We start from the raw sequence: 15,272 nt of genomic DNA, 5'->3' as shown, positions 1-15,272 counted from the left end.
GGGTTACCAAGTCCAAACTAGCAGCACAATCAGTCTATGGATCTGAGACAAGGTGCTGGGATCAGGAAGGGACTTTATTCGAGAGCTGGCTGGCTGAGAAGATGGTAGGGTAGCGCTGAAAAGGGGCCTGGTTGTCAGGTTCTTTTATGAACCAGAGATGGGAAGGGGCTGAGGAAACCAAGTAAAAAGACTATTCAATCCTAGCAAACATTCCCAAGAATGGGCGAGCCTCAGGCAGGGGAATGTGTTAGTTTCAATTCCTTACAGTCAGGCAGCTCAGGTTATCTCCCTGAGGCAGGTCATTATGTATGCTTACAGTAACAGTAGCGGCAGGATGAGGGTTCAAGTCACAGAAGCAGATCCAACATGAATTCAAAATTAAGCCTTCCCAAAGCACTAGATCAGGAATTCCACCCTGAACAAGGTCAAGTTGAGGAAAAACAGAATGGATCCAGGTGCCCCGGGAAATCAGATACATAGTCCACAAGGCCCAGGTAGGTTCCTGACAGCCTAAGGAGCTTTTCCGCAGGATTCTATGATCTAGAGCATCAAAAAGACATCCTACCCTTTGCCTGCGAGTAGAAACAGCTAGGGACTGACTGCTTGCAAACCCTGCTGGCTTCTGTTCACAATCCAGCAGAACTCCTCCACTTCAGCCCTTTTACGTGAGCCTAGTGCTGCTGCTGCTAAGTCACTTCAGTCGTGTCCGGCTCTGTGCCACCCCACAGATGGCAGCCCACCAGGCTCCCCCGTCCCTGGGATTCTCCAGGCAAGAACACTGGAGTGGGTTGCCATTTCCTTCTCCAATGCATGAAAGTGTGAGCCTGGTACTTCCTGGTACTTTGATGCAAAAGAGCATCAAAATGGTATAAAAAGAGTCAACAGGCACCTGTGCTCCTGCTCAGGCGTCCCTTCAGGCTCCCCTCGTCCCTACCACCGACTTCAATACCCCAGCTCATCACTTCTCCAACTTCTACACCCACTTTAGCTCCCATGTTCCAGTGGGTCCCTCTGGACTTGATGGTTCTTGATGGTTCCATTTGGGACACTGGCCCCAGCTTGAACTCCTCCCTGACCATACATGTGACTGTCAGCATTTGCTCATCAGCTTTAAGCACCAGAGCCCCGGTCCTTCCTTCCCCTTGTCCCAGGCTCTGGGGACAGGGAGAGAGAACTTTACAGACCCTTCTGGGTTGCACAGGGCCAGCTACCCTGACCAGCAAGTGAGCCAGATCAGAAGGGCCTGTGCTGTGTGCAAAACGAGCCAGACACACAGGAAAAAGAGAAAGGAAATGCTGGGTTAGGTAAAAAGGCTGAGTTTGGATAGAAGCCGATACGGGAAGGGATTTGTTATTTGTGGAAAGCTTTTACTTGATGGTGGGAAAAGAATGGCAAATATGTAACACAATATTTCTGTAACTATAAATAACATGTAAATACCTTTCCTAATGAAAACCGTATGGAATCAGCTTTTCTGGAGGCTTTTAAAATAGGAAAAGGCAAGAGAAGGAAATAACACGTATTTAACCTATACTATGTGCTAAGTGCTTTTCAAACGTTGTTTACTTAGCCCTCTCGCTTTTCTTCTGGGGAAGATTTTCACTTTATAGATGAGGAAAGGGAGGCTACAAGATTAAGGAACCTGACCAAGGTCTCGCCATGAACCACGCCGTGAAAGTAGATCTGTCAGGTTCCAAAGCCTACGTTCTTTCTGGAATCAAGCACCAGACTGCCTGAAGGCAGGAGCTAGACTATCTGACCTTTCTAGATTCTTCTCTATTGCCAGGATATCCAGAATTGACATGTTCCCTGCAGGTGCCTTAAGTCTTTGGGGACAATAAAGATTCATTGTGTGTGCTGTGAACAATAACTCAAAAGAGAAGAGTTAAGGTGGTGGGAGCAATACTGAAAGTACAATTAGGAGACGGTGTGCTCTGCCACAGCCTTGCTGTGTGACCTTAGGTCAGTTTCTGCCCTCTCTGGCTCCAATTTTCACATCTGGAAAATGCAGAGCTGTGCTAGATGCTCAGCAAGCCTCTGCTCAGCTCTAACAGTCCTGTCTCTAAGGTGTTGGAGTTCACTTTGGCAGTCTGAGAAGGATGGCCCCCAAGAAAGGCCACTCTGGAGCTTCCCCAAGCCTAGCAGAACCACTCAGCCCTCCTCCGCCGCCCAGCCAGCACTGACCTGCACCTCCCGGGTCAGGGCCAGCTCCAGCAGCTGGCCAAAGTGCTCGCCCAGAGTGCTCAGGGTCTCGCTCACACAGGCCTTCATTGACTTCAGGACATGCTCATTCTCCACCTGGAGGCACCTAGGGAAAGAAACCCTCGATGGGCCACCAGAAGGAGCAGGCGGTCATAGCCATTTCCGGGGCCAAATCTGGGCCTGTCGCAGGCCTGGTGGTGGAACAAGTGGCCTGGGAAGAGGATATCAGCTCCAGGGGAGTCCAAAATGGAAATATTCCAAGACTGGCTCATCCTCCGGCTTCCTAGCATTCCGAGAAGAGCTGGCCTAGAATGGGAGCTAACAGTGCAAGTCACCAGGAAGAAAGGCCACCCAAAAGTGGCTAAATCCATACCTTTGGGATTCTCCCTGGGAGAATCAACCATCAGTGTCTAGAGATGGGGGATGAGAGCTGCAGAGGAGGGATGCTGGTGTGCCATGCTCACTCTGAAGGTGTATCGCGATGCCCGTGCCCCTTTAAGAAATGGCTGCCTGCAGCAGTGCAGACAGGAGCCTTGAGGATTTTCTCCTCACCCAGGAAGATCAAGATAAAATCCACCCTTAAGGCCTGAGAATGTTTGATGCTGGAAGTCCAAAGAGCCCACACAGCCCTAGGAATGTCAAGTTGCAGGTTTTTCTTCCAGGGCCTGGGGGCTGTAAAGCATGAGGGAGAGTGTCAACACACTCTTGGGTATGTAAACAGGCCAGGTTGAGTGTGTGTATGTGTCTGAGTGTCATTGCGGGTTTATGTATGTGAGATATGGAGAAGGTGTGAGTGTACCCCTGTGATTGTGTGAGTGGTCAGTGTGGATGTGAGGATAAGGTGTGTGTGTTCACTTTCACTTTGCCTTGACCATGGAGATCAGGGGGCTTCTCAAAGCTGTGAGAAACCTTTCCTTGCTACCAACCCTCATGAATCCTCTTTCTTCCTATGGCCAGGCCTCTCCTCTGCCTTCTACATTCTCCCATGCCTGAAAACAGAGCAGAAAATCCCCAGGGAGTCTCTTAAGGTTGCAAAAGGAAGCTCCCAGGTCACCACCAGCCCTCCCCAGCCCCACTGTTCCCATGGAAGGAGACAGACGCCAGGACCTTCCTCTGCCTAAGGATGGCAGACGCAGTCCAGATTCACCCAGGGGCCAGATTTACCTCTCTGTGACCGCTGACAGCTCTGAACACTTCTCCATTAGCAGCTTCTCAATCTGCAGAAAAATAGATCAATTTTATTCAATTCAATAAGCATTGGTCGAAGACCAACTGCTGAGCTGGGCGCTCTGCGGCATAAAGATGAAGAATCAAATCATCCGATTTGGAAAACAGGCACATAAACTACAACCGTGCGAAATGGATGGCAACAGAGTTCATCGTCAGCTGCTCAGGGAAAGAAAACTGAGTGATTAACTGTGCTGAGGGATCTGGGAAGTCTCAGAGAGGAAGAGGCATTTGAGCTGGGTTTCAAAGAGTGAAGACAAGTATACTGTGCAAAGTGGAGCAAGGAAAAGAGTAGAGAACTAAGGTGCAAAGTGATGCCAGAGGAAACAGATATGAAGGGGGATTTTCAGTGGTTCACTCTGGACCTGAAGAAGATTCAGAATCATGGGCTTTGAAACTAGAAAGCTGTAGGTTGAATCCCATTTATACCATTCACGCGTAACTTTGGGCAAGTTACTTAGACTCTCTGAGTTTCTATTTCCACATCTATAAAATGAGGACAATAATACTAGCTAATATTTTTAATTAATTTAATTAGAACTCAGTCATCACAATGGAGCTATGAAATAAATTCTATTATTATACTCATCAGGATGATGGAACTAGAGCACAGAGAAGTAACTTGCTGAGGTCACACAGCACACGGAGCTGAAATTTGAACCCAGGGAGTCTGGCATTAAAGTGGGTGTATTTAACCATTTCAGTGTCTTGCACTGTGGCCTCACAAGTTATGTTGGCCTCACAGGTTGTATAAGTTAAGTGAGATGTGTATAAAAACATCTAGCACAGTTCCTAGCACAAAGCAGATACTCAGTAAAGGTCCTCACTGTCTTCCCTGCTTCATTGGAAGGGGAGGAAGGTCCCTGGGGCAGGAAGACTTCAGACTCTAAGCAATTCAGACCCACTCTTTTAAAAGACACTCCCAGTTCTGAGTGCCCACCCATGCCCAGGCCAGGCAACCGACCTGGCTCATCTCCTGCGAAGAGTTCCTGCTGACAGCGCTGTACTCGCTGACCATGGAGCGGGCATGGCAGGTGAGACGCACGCTCATGCTGTGGACGCGCGCCCAGCGGTCCTGGGCCAGCTTCTGCCCAATTCTGCGCAACTCAGTGCTGATGACCCAGCCCCGCTTGAGCAGCAGCTGCAGGGGGTCTCCAGGGCCAGGGCCACCTGCCAGGATGAGGTCACCCTGGGCATCCTCCTCCAGGCTGATGGGCTTCGCCTGCAGGACACACATGCACTCACACTCCGTCATGAGCTTCAGGTCCTCCATCCAGCGCTGGACTGAGTCCACTTGCATCAGGTGCGGCCTGCAGCCAGGGCACAGCATCATGAAGGCTCCTAGCACTCCTCAAGTTCCCACAGTTTCAATCCCAAGCCATCTGATGTTTCCTAAACACCTACTCTATGCTCACCACTGTTTCTTGCATTCACTTACCTTAAACTTCTTGCTCCTCATTATGCCCATCTTATAGATAATAAGATGTTTTGAGGGCAGATGACCAGACAAACCAGGCCATGAAGTCTGACAGAGTAACAAATAACTTTTACAGTAAGAAGAAAACAGAAAAACCCTAAGTATCAAGTACTGGTTATGTCAAATAAGCTATAGTACAGTGACATATAACGTGAGCCTATTTAAAATAATGTTTTCCAAAAGTTTATAGCATTAATAAACACAAAGTATGCAATCAGTATGCAGAAATGTAAACACAGCTATTATAACTATGTTAAAAAGCTATGTCTAGAAAAATATTTAAAAGGAATATTAAAATGCTAGTGGTTCTTTATGGGTAGTGAAATGAAAAAAATTTTTCATTTGTTTTCAACTTTTCTCTAACTTCTAAATTTTCTATCATAAGCATGTATATGACTTTTTTTTTTTAAGCTAGATATTTTTCTTTTTATTTTTTCTTACTTGATGGCTTCACCATGCAGCATGTGAGATCTTAGTTTCCCAACCAGGGATCAAACCCACTCCCTTTACTTTGAAAGCATGGAGTCTGAACTACCCGGTTGCCAGGAAGTCCCATACTACATTTTTAATGGAACAAAATTAACTCTATTTAATACAACAGCATAAGAATATCAATTAGATCCTAAAATCTTTGTCAAATAAAGTTCACTCTAAAAATCACTTAGTCAAATAATAGTAAGTAACATCAGATCATTAATGAAGCTTTGAGCATTGGTTGAGTGAATTATATTTAATAGCATGTAATTGCCAGGCACTGTGGGAAAAGTGGAGATCAACATGCCAAGCCTCCCTTCTCCTGGAGTTTCAGATCTGCCTAAATAAACAAGACACACTAATGAGAAGTTAAAAAATAATAGACTTCAACATCATTTGAAAGTTACAACAGAAAAAGATATGCACAGCTAAACTTTAAGGCTGGGTTTGAGTCCCTTAGCCCTTGGCTTGTAACAGGCTTCTAACTAGTCTTTTGTTATGCATCTTACCTGCCTCCAGCCATTCTCCATCTACCACGAGTCATTCATTCATCCCACAAGTAAGTACTCAGAGTCTACTACATGCCAAGTACTGTCCAAGCTCTGGGCTATAACAACAGGTAGAAAAAAGCCATTTCCTTTGTGAAAGTTACATTCAAGTGAGACGAGAGTCAACTTTCAAAGCAATTTCCAAATAAACAAAAATAAATAAGCAATGTATACTAGAGGTAGTAAGTACCATGAAGGAAAAGAACAGGAAAAAAGTCTGGAGAGTTGTGGAGGTGGAAGGGGAGTAGTTACTGCATTGTAAAAATAGGTGGATCAGAGAAGGCTGTCTGAGAAAGGGACATGTGAGCCAAGATTTGAAGGCCATGAGGGAGTGAGCCGTGTGGATATCTGGGGGCAAATTGTTTCAGGGAGAGAAAACAGCAAGAGCAAAGGTCCTGGGGCACACAATGTCTGTGAGATGTGTGAGAAATAGCAAGGAGGCCAGAGTTAGCCTGACAGGGAGAGAGACGGAGGACTTGAGGTGAGGGGAGTGGACGGTGGAGGTGGGCAGACCCTGCGGAGTTGTGTAGGACAAGGTGAGGACTTGGCTTTTATTCCGAGTTATCACAGCACACAGAAAGCATGGAGGAGAGTGGATAGGTGGGCCCAAGGTACCAAGGAGGACTGAAATGATAAAGGCATGCTCCAATTATCATGGTTAAAATCACATCTTCATTTTTAATGAGAAGGACTAGGACTTTCTCAATGATGCAGCTGTCTATAAGGCTTTTAAATGTAAGTTTTAACTACAAGACTTATACTGTTTATGCAAATTATACATGTGGTTCCTTACAGCTTTTTAAATTGTTAAAAATAAGAGCTTACCAATGACCTTTCTATCTCCCTCTCCCTTCATGAAAAATAGCTATTATATTTTGTAAAGAATTTTAATAGAAGATAGATGGATGAAAAATCACTTTATGGATATACCACAATTTATTAAACATTTTCCCATTCTTGGGCACTCATTTGTTTCTAGTTCTTGACCACTACAGACCCCATTATACATGTGCCGTTACATATCAGTATTTTCATTCTATGCCATAGACCCCAGGAGTAGGAAGGAGCGAAGTTCAGTAAGTTGCCACATTAGCTCCCCAAAGAAGCAATGCATTCCCCAACAATGCAGGAGAACTTTCTATACATATATGTTGTTATTCCCCTATGTGAGTCCCCCCTACCAACCGCCTCCTTCCACAAGTTAAAGTTCCCGAGGCTCAGATGGGGAGCTTCCTAGATCTGGCCTCAGCCTCCTTTCTATACACCTCCCTTTTCCATCTTCCCTCCAATCTTAGCACTCTCACCATAAACACACTACACTCAGGGTACACTCAACCTCCCTGTTTCCCAAGTACAGCAGTCTTTTACAATCCATACCCCTGTCTTGCACAGATAATTTCTTAGACCGGAATCTTTTTTCTTTCTTCTTGACCCGGCAAGCTCCTATTCACTCTGCGATACTGGACTCTAATGTTACTTTCTCTGAAAAGCCTCAGTCAGAGTTCATCAGCTGCCCCCCAGCAGCTCCCACCTCTCCATGCTTCCTCCATTGGAGCCTAATAACATTCTATTGCAATTTGTATATCTGTCTGCACTCTGTACATCCTATGAGGGACAGTCCCTCATATCTGGTTTCTCACCAGTGCCTGACAGATCCCAGCTCCACCTAGAATGAGTGGCAGGCATCTACTGCTCTACCTCTGCAGGGGGACTCTCCACGACTCCACTATTCCACCTCCCAGGGAACGGCATCAAGCACAAGGTCAAGTGACAAAAAAATGCACAACTGAAAAATTGAGAATTATGTTTTATTTGACAGACAAAACTGAGCACTTCAAGTCTGGGGGGTAGCCTTTCAGAATAGCTCCAAGGGACTGCTCCGAAGAGGTAAGGAAGGAGCCAGGATGTATAGGGGGTTTTGCAACAAAGGCCAAGTAGACAGAACATCAAAACAGTACTGTTAAATAAAGAAAGCCAGACATCTCAAGTTCATGAATATAGCACTATTTATGTATAGGAAGATGCAAGAGTCTGGACTCCCTGAAATCGTTCTTTTGATATGCATCTCAGCTATCTAGCTATCTAGGCCTGGTACCTTGTTCTTTTCTATCCTGAGTTCCCCCAGGGCAGCCCACTGGCTGCAGAGTGAGGCTGCAGAGGCTGAGGGCTTGGCAGCAGGCGGCCCATCTGTCTCCATTCTGAGTTCCCTCGGGGCTCACTTTCAGGGGCGGCTATAGTGGCCTGATGGCTGCAGCATCCTTTGTTTACTGATACACTGGCAACATTTTCCATTCATGACAACATGATAGGAAAGGGGATACAGGAGATGGAAAAATATATGCCCATCATGTTCTAGAGATACAGACCTGGGAGGCAAACTGACCTAGGGGCTTTTAAGGGGCAACAAATAAACCAGTCACTCACTCACTGACTCATTCTCTTCATAAATACTTAGGAGGGGACATCTGTTGTTTTTGTCTTCCCTGCACCCTCCCTCCTTCCATCAGTGGCAAAGGCAAGCTACATTAGCTGCCTGGCCTCTTGGTGGGGCAATGTAGGCTTCAGCATTTGGGCGGGCCCCTGCTCCCAAACATAAGGTGGTCCCTCAGGAGCCCTGTCTGCATTGCGTGAAGATGCTCTTCATCACGGCTGGTGGTTAATCCATGGGTGGGCTCCTGAACCAAGCTGCACTAATCTGATTCCCTCTCCCTAAACTATGAGACTTAGAACCAAGAGTTAACAACAGACTGGAGGTGCCGGATGTGAGTCACTTCCATGACGGCAACTTCAGCTGTTCCATGAGGAACTCCAGCATCAACTGAAGATTGGGGAACAAGGCCCAGAGTTAATCTTTATTGCTTGCAAGCAAAAGAATCTTTTCTGAAGCACAAGTTCACAGATAATTAAGCAGAGTTCAGTCAGTGCCATCCCTTAAAAAAATGGTTTTCTGGGAGCCTTTCATTCCAGTTGGAGATCAGGGTAGGTTCATGTAGAAGGTGGCTTTAGAGCTGGGTAGGGCTGGGACACAACTTAGCAACAGAGTTGGAACACCTAAAGACAGTGGGAGCATCTTCCAGGGTATGGCAGATGAAAGGACAATGAGTAGGTCAGTGGGGTTAGAGTTAAACATTCTGAAAGAGAGGGAGCAAAGAGAGGGAAAAGCTTGGAGGAGGAGGAAAGCCCTGAGCTTGAGAAGCTTTGAAGCCAGAGTAGGGCTTGGGCATTTATGCTGAAAGCCCCAAAAAGCTATTCAAGGGCAGCAGGCTAGGCAACGACAGGAGGAGACCAGTGGAGTTGAAAGATTCCTACCTAAATCACAGCAGCTGAGACCAGCACCCAGCACAAAGGAAACCCACAGTGCTAAGATGGGCTCTTGGCACATCTCCCCATGGAAGAGCTCTGGGGTCCTCAGGGGGAGATATGCACACCCCTCACTTCTGGTCTGGGTGGGAAAGGGCCGTGGAAGAACCAGGTAGAAAAAGAAAGACAAAGCCACCACTTGCCAATGACCTGGGCCCATCCACAAGGGAACCTCCTTTCTGATAAGCCACGTTGGTAGCATGCACTTCTGATATGATGAAGACACTTCACCTCTGTCACTTTTTCCCTGAAACCCATCTCAGTCTGATGAGATCCCCAAACCAAGATTTTCATCAGTCCCCGCTTCCTCCCCAACTTGCATGGAGGTTATTACTCAGTTCTTGCTCTTTAAGGTCTTTAGAAATTAGAAGGAAAGTGGGATTTCAGAAGCTTTGCTGATTAAAATCCTAGTTGATTTATCACTCTGCTGGTAAGAGAAATGGAATGACAAAACTATTGATCTCCCCGGTGTTTGTATATTTGTGTCTGTGTCTGTCCATGTTGGCAGATATGAACTCATCTCGGTGTCTGTCTATGTCATCTGTGTGTTGGTGTCTGGGTGACAGTCTGTGTATCCCTACCTGAGTCAATACTCAGATGAGTTTGTGTGTTTACTGGTCTTGTGTCAGAGAAACTTGAAGATTAAAAATGGATGGCGGTGGTGTCGGACTTGAGTGTGGGCTGCGACTGATGACTCAGTTCCAAAGAAAAGAGAACAGAAAGTGGAGGAAAAAAGTAACTTTGCAATGGAGAAACCTGGCAAACACCACCTTAACCAAGAGATCAACCTCACTGCTGATAAGCCACATTGATAGCAGGTAGAAGGAAATGGCAACCCACTCCAGTATTCTTGCCTGGAAAATTCCATGGACAGAGAAGCCTGGTAGACTACAGTCCATGGGACTGCAAAGAGTCGGACACGACTGAGTGACTTACTTTCACTTTTCACTTTCAGTCTTGACATGCCCTGGAGGAGGGTATGGCAACCCACTCCAGTATTCCTGCCTGGAGAATCTCCATGGACAGAGGAGCCTGGGGGGCTACAGTTTATGAGATGGCAAAGAGTCGGACCCAACTGAGTGACTAAACACAGCACAGCTCAGCACAGTTCTGATTGGATGTGAAAAAGACACTTCAAACTCTGTGAATTTTCCCCTTAAACCCGTAACTCAGTCTCATCATGGGAAAAACAACAGGGAACCAACCTAAGGGTTTGCACACAAACTAAGTGCACGGCACACATGTACAGAAGACCTGAGTGACACTCCTCAAACCTCAGGGCCACCAAAAGCAAGCGGAGACCAAGAAACCGTCATAGACCAGAGGGGAGCAAGGAGATGCGGTGATGACTAAGTGTAACAGGATACCCTGGATAGAATCCTGAAACCATTAAAAAAAATAATACATTCACGGAAAAACTAGTGAAATCCAAATAAAGTCTGGAATTTAGTTAATGGTAAAGGGCCAATGCTGCTTCCTTAGTCGTGACTAATGGACCAAGTGGGTATTAGACAGTAATCAGAGGAACTGGGTATATGGGATATAGAAAAACTGTGTACTATCTTTGCAACTTTCTGCAAATCCAAAACTATTAAGCAAAAAATAATTTAAGTTTCTTTTTAAAAGATGAGGTTTGGCAGGGAGGTGGAATTCAGATGACAAGCCAAAGGATTTTCCACCCCATCCTTCTAGAAAGAATTTCACTTCCCGTGCTTCTTCCCCAACCGGAAACACAGGCGGAGACGGTACGTCTCTCTGACTTTGTGTCCTGAGCTTCACAGCAGGAAGCCTTAGTGCATCCAAGCTCCAGAGGACCAGAAGATGGAAGCTGGCTACAAAGCTGAAGCCAAAGGAGAGAGGGTGTATGGCTCAGCTAGGAGACAGAAGTTGTCCTCTTAGTGGGGAGAAACAGGGAGAGCCTAGTTGGCTCTGTCTTCAGTCGACCCCATCACCCACCCTAGAGCCCAGCAATGGCTGGATCCCAGGCCAGACTCTTAGACCTGAGCCTTCTGCACTTAACGATCCCAGGGAGGCCTCACTCTGGCAGCCAGGCCCACAGACTGGCTCAGGAAGATCCTGATCCCTCCTTAATCGCCTGAACAGACCCTGAAGCAGAGCTTCCTCAGACAGAACAGCCTATTGTGTAAAGGCCTTGAGCATAAGAGGGGCTTCCGCAGGCCCAGACCAACAAGGCTTGCACTTCTGCACACGGTGGTAGAAAGAGCTGGGCCTGCTGCTCATAATCTGTGTGAGGGATTAAAGCCAGGTTGGCCCTGCTGCTGCTTTCTTCCCCCTTTTCTGATATTTGTATTGAAGTAACATACGTATTTGTTGTTGTTGTTCAGTCGCTCAGTCGTGTCCAACTCTGCCACCCTACGGACTACAGCACACCAGGCCTCCCTGTTCTTCACTATCTCCTGGAGTTTGCTCCAACTCATGTCCATTCAGTTGGTGATGCCATCCAATCATCTCATCCTCTGTTGCCTCCTTATCCTCCCTTCCTCAGTCTTTCCCAGCATATGTATTTAGAAGTAAACAAATAATATCAAGCTGCAGTTTGATGACTTTTCATAAAATCAATGTACCCTGGTATTCTAAAACAGACAAAGAAATAGAACGTTAGCAGCATTCCAGAAGTCACCCTTGCACCCCTTTCTGGTCACTCCTCCACCACAATAACCAGTGTTCTGACCCTCACCACATACATTAGCCTTCTTAGTCAGTTTCTTAACCTCTCTGAGCTTCAATTTCTTCATCTGTAAAACTGAGATAATAATAGAACCTGCCACACTGAGTTGATGGACGGATTAAATGGTGAACACGAAAGGACATTGCATAACACAAAGAAGATGCTCAAAAATGTTCATTCTCTTGGCTGCCCTTCCCCACATGCAACACTTCAGCACCTCTGCTGCTGCTGCTGCTAAGTCGCTTCAGTTGTATCCGACTCTGTGCGACCCCATAGACGGTAGCCCACCAGGCTCCCCTGTCCCTGGGATTCTCCAGGCAAGAACACTGGAGTGGGTTGCCATTTCCTTCTCCAATGCATGAAAGTGAGAAGTGAAAGTGAAGTCACTTAGTCGTGTCCGACTCTTAGCGACCCCATGGACTGCAGCCTACCAGGCTCCTCCATCCATGAGATTTTCCAGGCAAGAGTACTGGAATGGTGCCATTGCCTTCTCCATTAGCACCTCTAATAACTATAATAATGGTGAGAATTTAGTGAGCACATTCCATGTGTTGAGAGCTGTGCTGAGTATTTTACATGAATTATTTGGCTTACTCCTCAGAACAACTGTTTGAGTCGGGTCTTATCATCATCCCCATTTTACAGATGAGGAAACTGAGATGCAGAGAAGTAAAGTCACCCAGGTCAAAAGTAGTAAATCCTAGTCTTTCTGGTTCCAGAGTCTACTCTTCACTGCTCTGCTTTACTGCTTCACCTTCTGCCCACCCCTTCAAAAAATGTGAAGAAGATCCGAGAGCAGGATGAGATGCCTCAACCCAGGAAGACAAGTGGGGCTATTTTCTCAAGGAAGAACTTCAGGGACTGCTTATTGGCAACAAGAAGATGAAGGGAAACTGTGAGCCACTGGCTCTGCCTGAAGCTCTGGGTAGCGGGAAGACCAGGATCACGGGCCCCAGAGAGGGAATTGCTGCTTTCAGGCCAAACCCACTCCTGGCCGCGCAGTTCCAGGAGCTGCCTTCCCGGGTGACAGCTTCAGAGACGAAGACAGACAAGGGGCGCCTGCGGGGCAAGAAGAATCTGGTTTTCTTTAAGAATGAACTTAAAATAACTTCCGTTTCTAGAGATTGTTTAAACAGATACCTCCTCTTTCTCTCCCAGCAGCAACCGAACATACAGAGAAGAATAAACAAGCAGATTAGTAAGCCCATGGATCCTTGCCTCCTGCCTCCTCCTAACCCCACTCCGTGGCTCATCCCCAGGCCCCAAGAAGCAGGCACATCCCACTCAGGTCCAAGGCCAACTCTGACCAGGGATGGGAGGACATTGGAGGCTCTGGCCCACCAGCAGGTAGAGGTCAAAATGGGTTGATGATCAAGGCATGTATATACCTACAAAGCCTGACTTTACTCAGCTTGCTTTGCCCCCAAGTTACTCAAGTTACAACTAAGCCATTGGGATAATATATAATCGCATTAAATAAATAAATAAAATAGATAATTGGGTGGAAAGCAGTTCTGAAGTCACGGGGAAAGAGAAAGTAGACAAAATCCACCAGTTATAACTAATATTTATTGGACTCTTACTGTGCCCCATAGCTGTACAATTATCATGCAGTATTTTATTTTCACAGTAACCTGGTTAAGTGAATGTTCTTATTGCCTTTACTTTCCAGATGAAAATAGAGGTGCACAACACTTACAAGACTTAAGAGAGCCAGAACTCCATGTAGGCAGCCTGATTTCATAGACAGTGTGCACCCTGGCCATACTAAAGAGTTTCTCCACCTGTGTCTCTTGTTCACTAGATTTTGAGATTCCCCTCAAAAGTAGGCACTTCCTGATTTATCTCAGCATCACCAGTATCCAGCACACAGCAGGTATTAATAAATACTTATTTGAATCAAGTAAACCAAAGAGTTTCTGGAAAACAGATTATGAGCCTTGCCAACCAAAAATATTTCCAGAAATTGCAGAGTGTCATGCAAGATAAGCATGAGTGCCCTGACTGGGAACATAGACTGGAATCCATGACATCACTCCATCTTCTGTTCTGGGGCTATATTTCAGACAATGTGTACTCTGTTTTTGGCTTAGATGTCAGAAAAAGTGTAGATCAACCTATGGCTAAAATTTGAGTTTGACCAAATAACTAGATACTACAAAAGACATGATAAAAATATTTGTGTTTTAAATAGAAGTACTTAAAGCAGATGTCAGCAGAATCAGAGAGACCTTTGTAAAAGGCATTGTGCAGACATTCCTATATTCCACGAAGCAATGCTCTGATTGGGTGGAGCTTGAACCCTAACCAACCATTATCCCGATTCTCAGAACTTACAGGCAAATGGCTTTCCAATGAGGAATGGGGATATATATCTAAGCCTTGGCGAAGTGGCTGAAGGGAGGTCTGAGCTCCCATAGGAAGTGCCTGTCCCCATATGATACCTGTAACAAACATAAAGTAGTCTCAACCAGTTTCATAAGATTTAAAACAATCCCTGGTCAATTCAGTGAAACGCTACAGATGTTGATCATATACCAGGCTTTGTTCTGGCAACCCTTGCCCTTACACTGCCCAAGAGAAAAACAGACATAAACAAATACAGCCAACTTCATTCTCATTCCAACATGATGTACCATAGTGTCAAGTATTTCCAGGCATCCCTAGAGTTCCACTCATATATTTCCTCCTTACCCCCTAAAAAAAGACAGGTTCAGTCAACCACATGGCAGCATTGGATCATGCTGTCATCTTTTCTTCCTTCAGCAGACTTCCACTGGCTGTTATTCTAACTTCCAGGCCCTGCCAGGTCCATCCAGCATGGTTGCCTTTCCTTCTGGGCAACGTCATGCTCTCTGATTTCTATTAGACATCTCAGACTATCAGAGTCACTGCTTCTTCTCTTACTGCTGCATCTTCTAGGTACCACTGTGCCAGCATCAGAGCCTGGCATGACACTGGGTGTTCCAGGCATCAGGTGGCTTCTGTTGGGTACCACTACTCCCCTCCGAGTATGAATCCTGGAGCTAGATTGCCTGGATTAACTACTAGTTGGCCACTTGCTAACTACAACTTTGGGAAAGCCTCTTTATGTTTGAGTTTCCTCTTCTTCACTAGCAAGATGGAGTGATGATAGTACCTAACTTCTAGGCATTTTTTGATTAATAAGTGAAAATTATCTTCTGCTGACATCTGCTTTAAGTATTTCTATTTAAAACACAAAACTTTTTTATCATGTTTTTTGTAGTATCCAGAGTGTAATATGTATATTACAACTATATGTAAATATTTGCTT

The 15,272-nt window shown here is 45.8% G+C and overlaps 1 protein-coding gene across 1 annotated transcript in view; it reads right to left on the bottom strand.

Annotated features, from left to right (window-relative positions):
- The window catches only part of INSC (INSC, spindle orientation adaptor protein), a 101,074-nt gene that overhangs the window by 67,830 nt on the left and 17,972 nt on the right, over window positions 1–15,272 (bottom strand). Inside the window, exons 2-4 of the mRNA XM_027563356.1 lie at window positions 4,394–4,739; window positions 3,367–3,419; window positions 2,185–2,308 (exon numbers count right to left, since the gene is read on the bottom strand). Of these exons, the coding sequence (XP_027419157.1) occupies window positions 2,185–2,308; window positions 3,367–3,419; window positions 4,394–4,739 (523 nt within the window). The remainder of the gene's footprint in view (window positions 1–2,184; window positions 2,309–3,366; window positions 3,420–4,393; window positions 4,740–15,272) is intronic.

Source organism: Bos indicus x Bos taurus, chromosome 15, assembly GCF_003369695.1.
Source record: "Bos indicus x Bos taurus breed Angus x Brahman F1 hybrid chromosome 15, Bos_hybrid_MaternalHap_v2.0, whole genome shotgun sequence".
Classification (NCBI taxonomy): Eukaryota; Metazoa; Chordata; class Mammalia; order Artiodactyla; family Bovidae; genus Bos; species Bos indicus x Bos taurus.
Note: the sequence above shows the minus strand (reverse complement) of the source record. Positions and strands in the feature narration are given on the sequence as shown.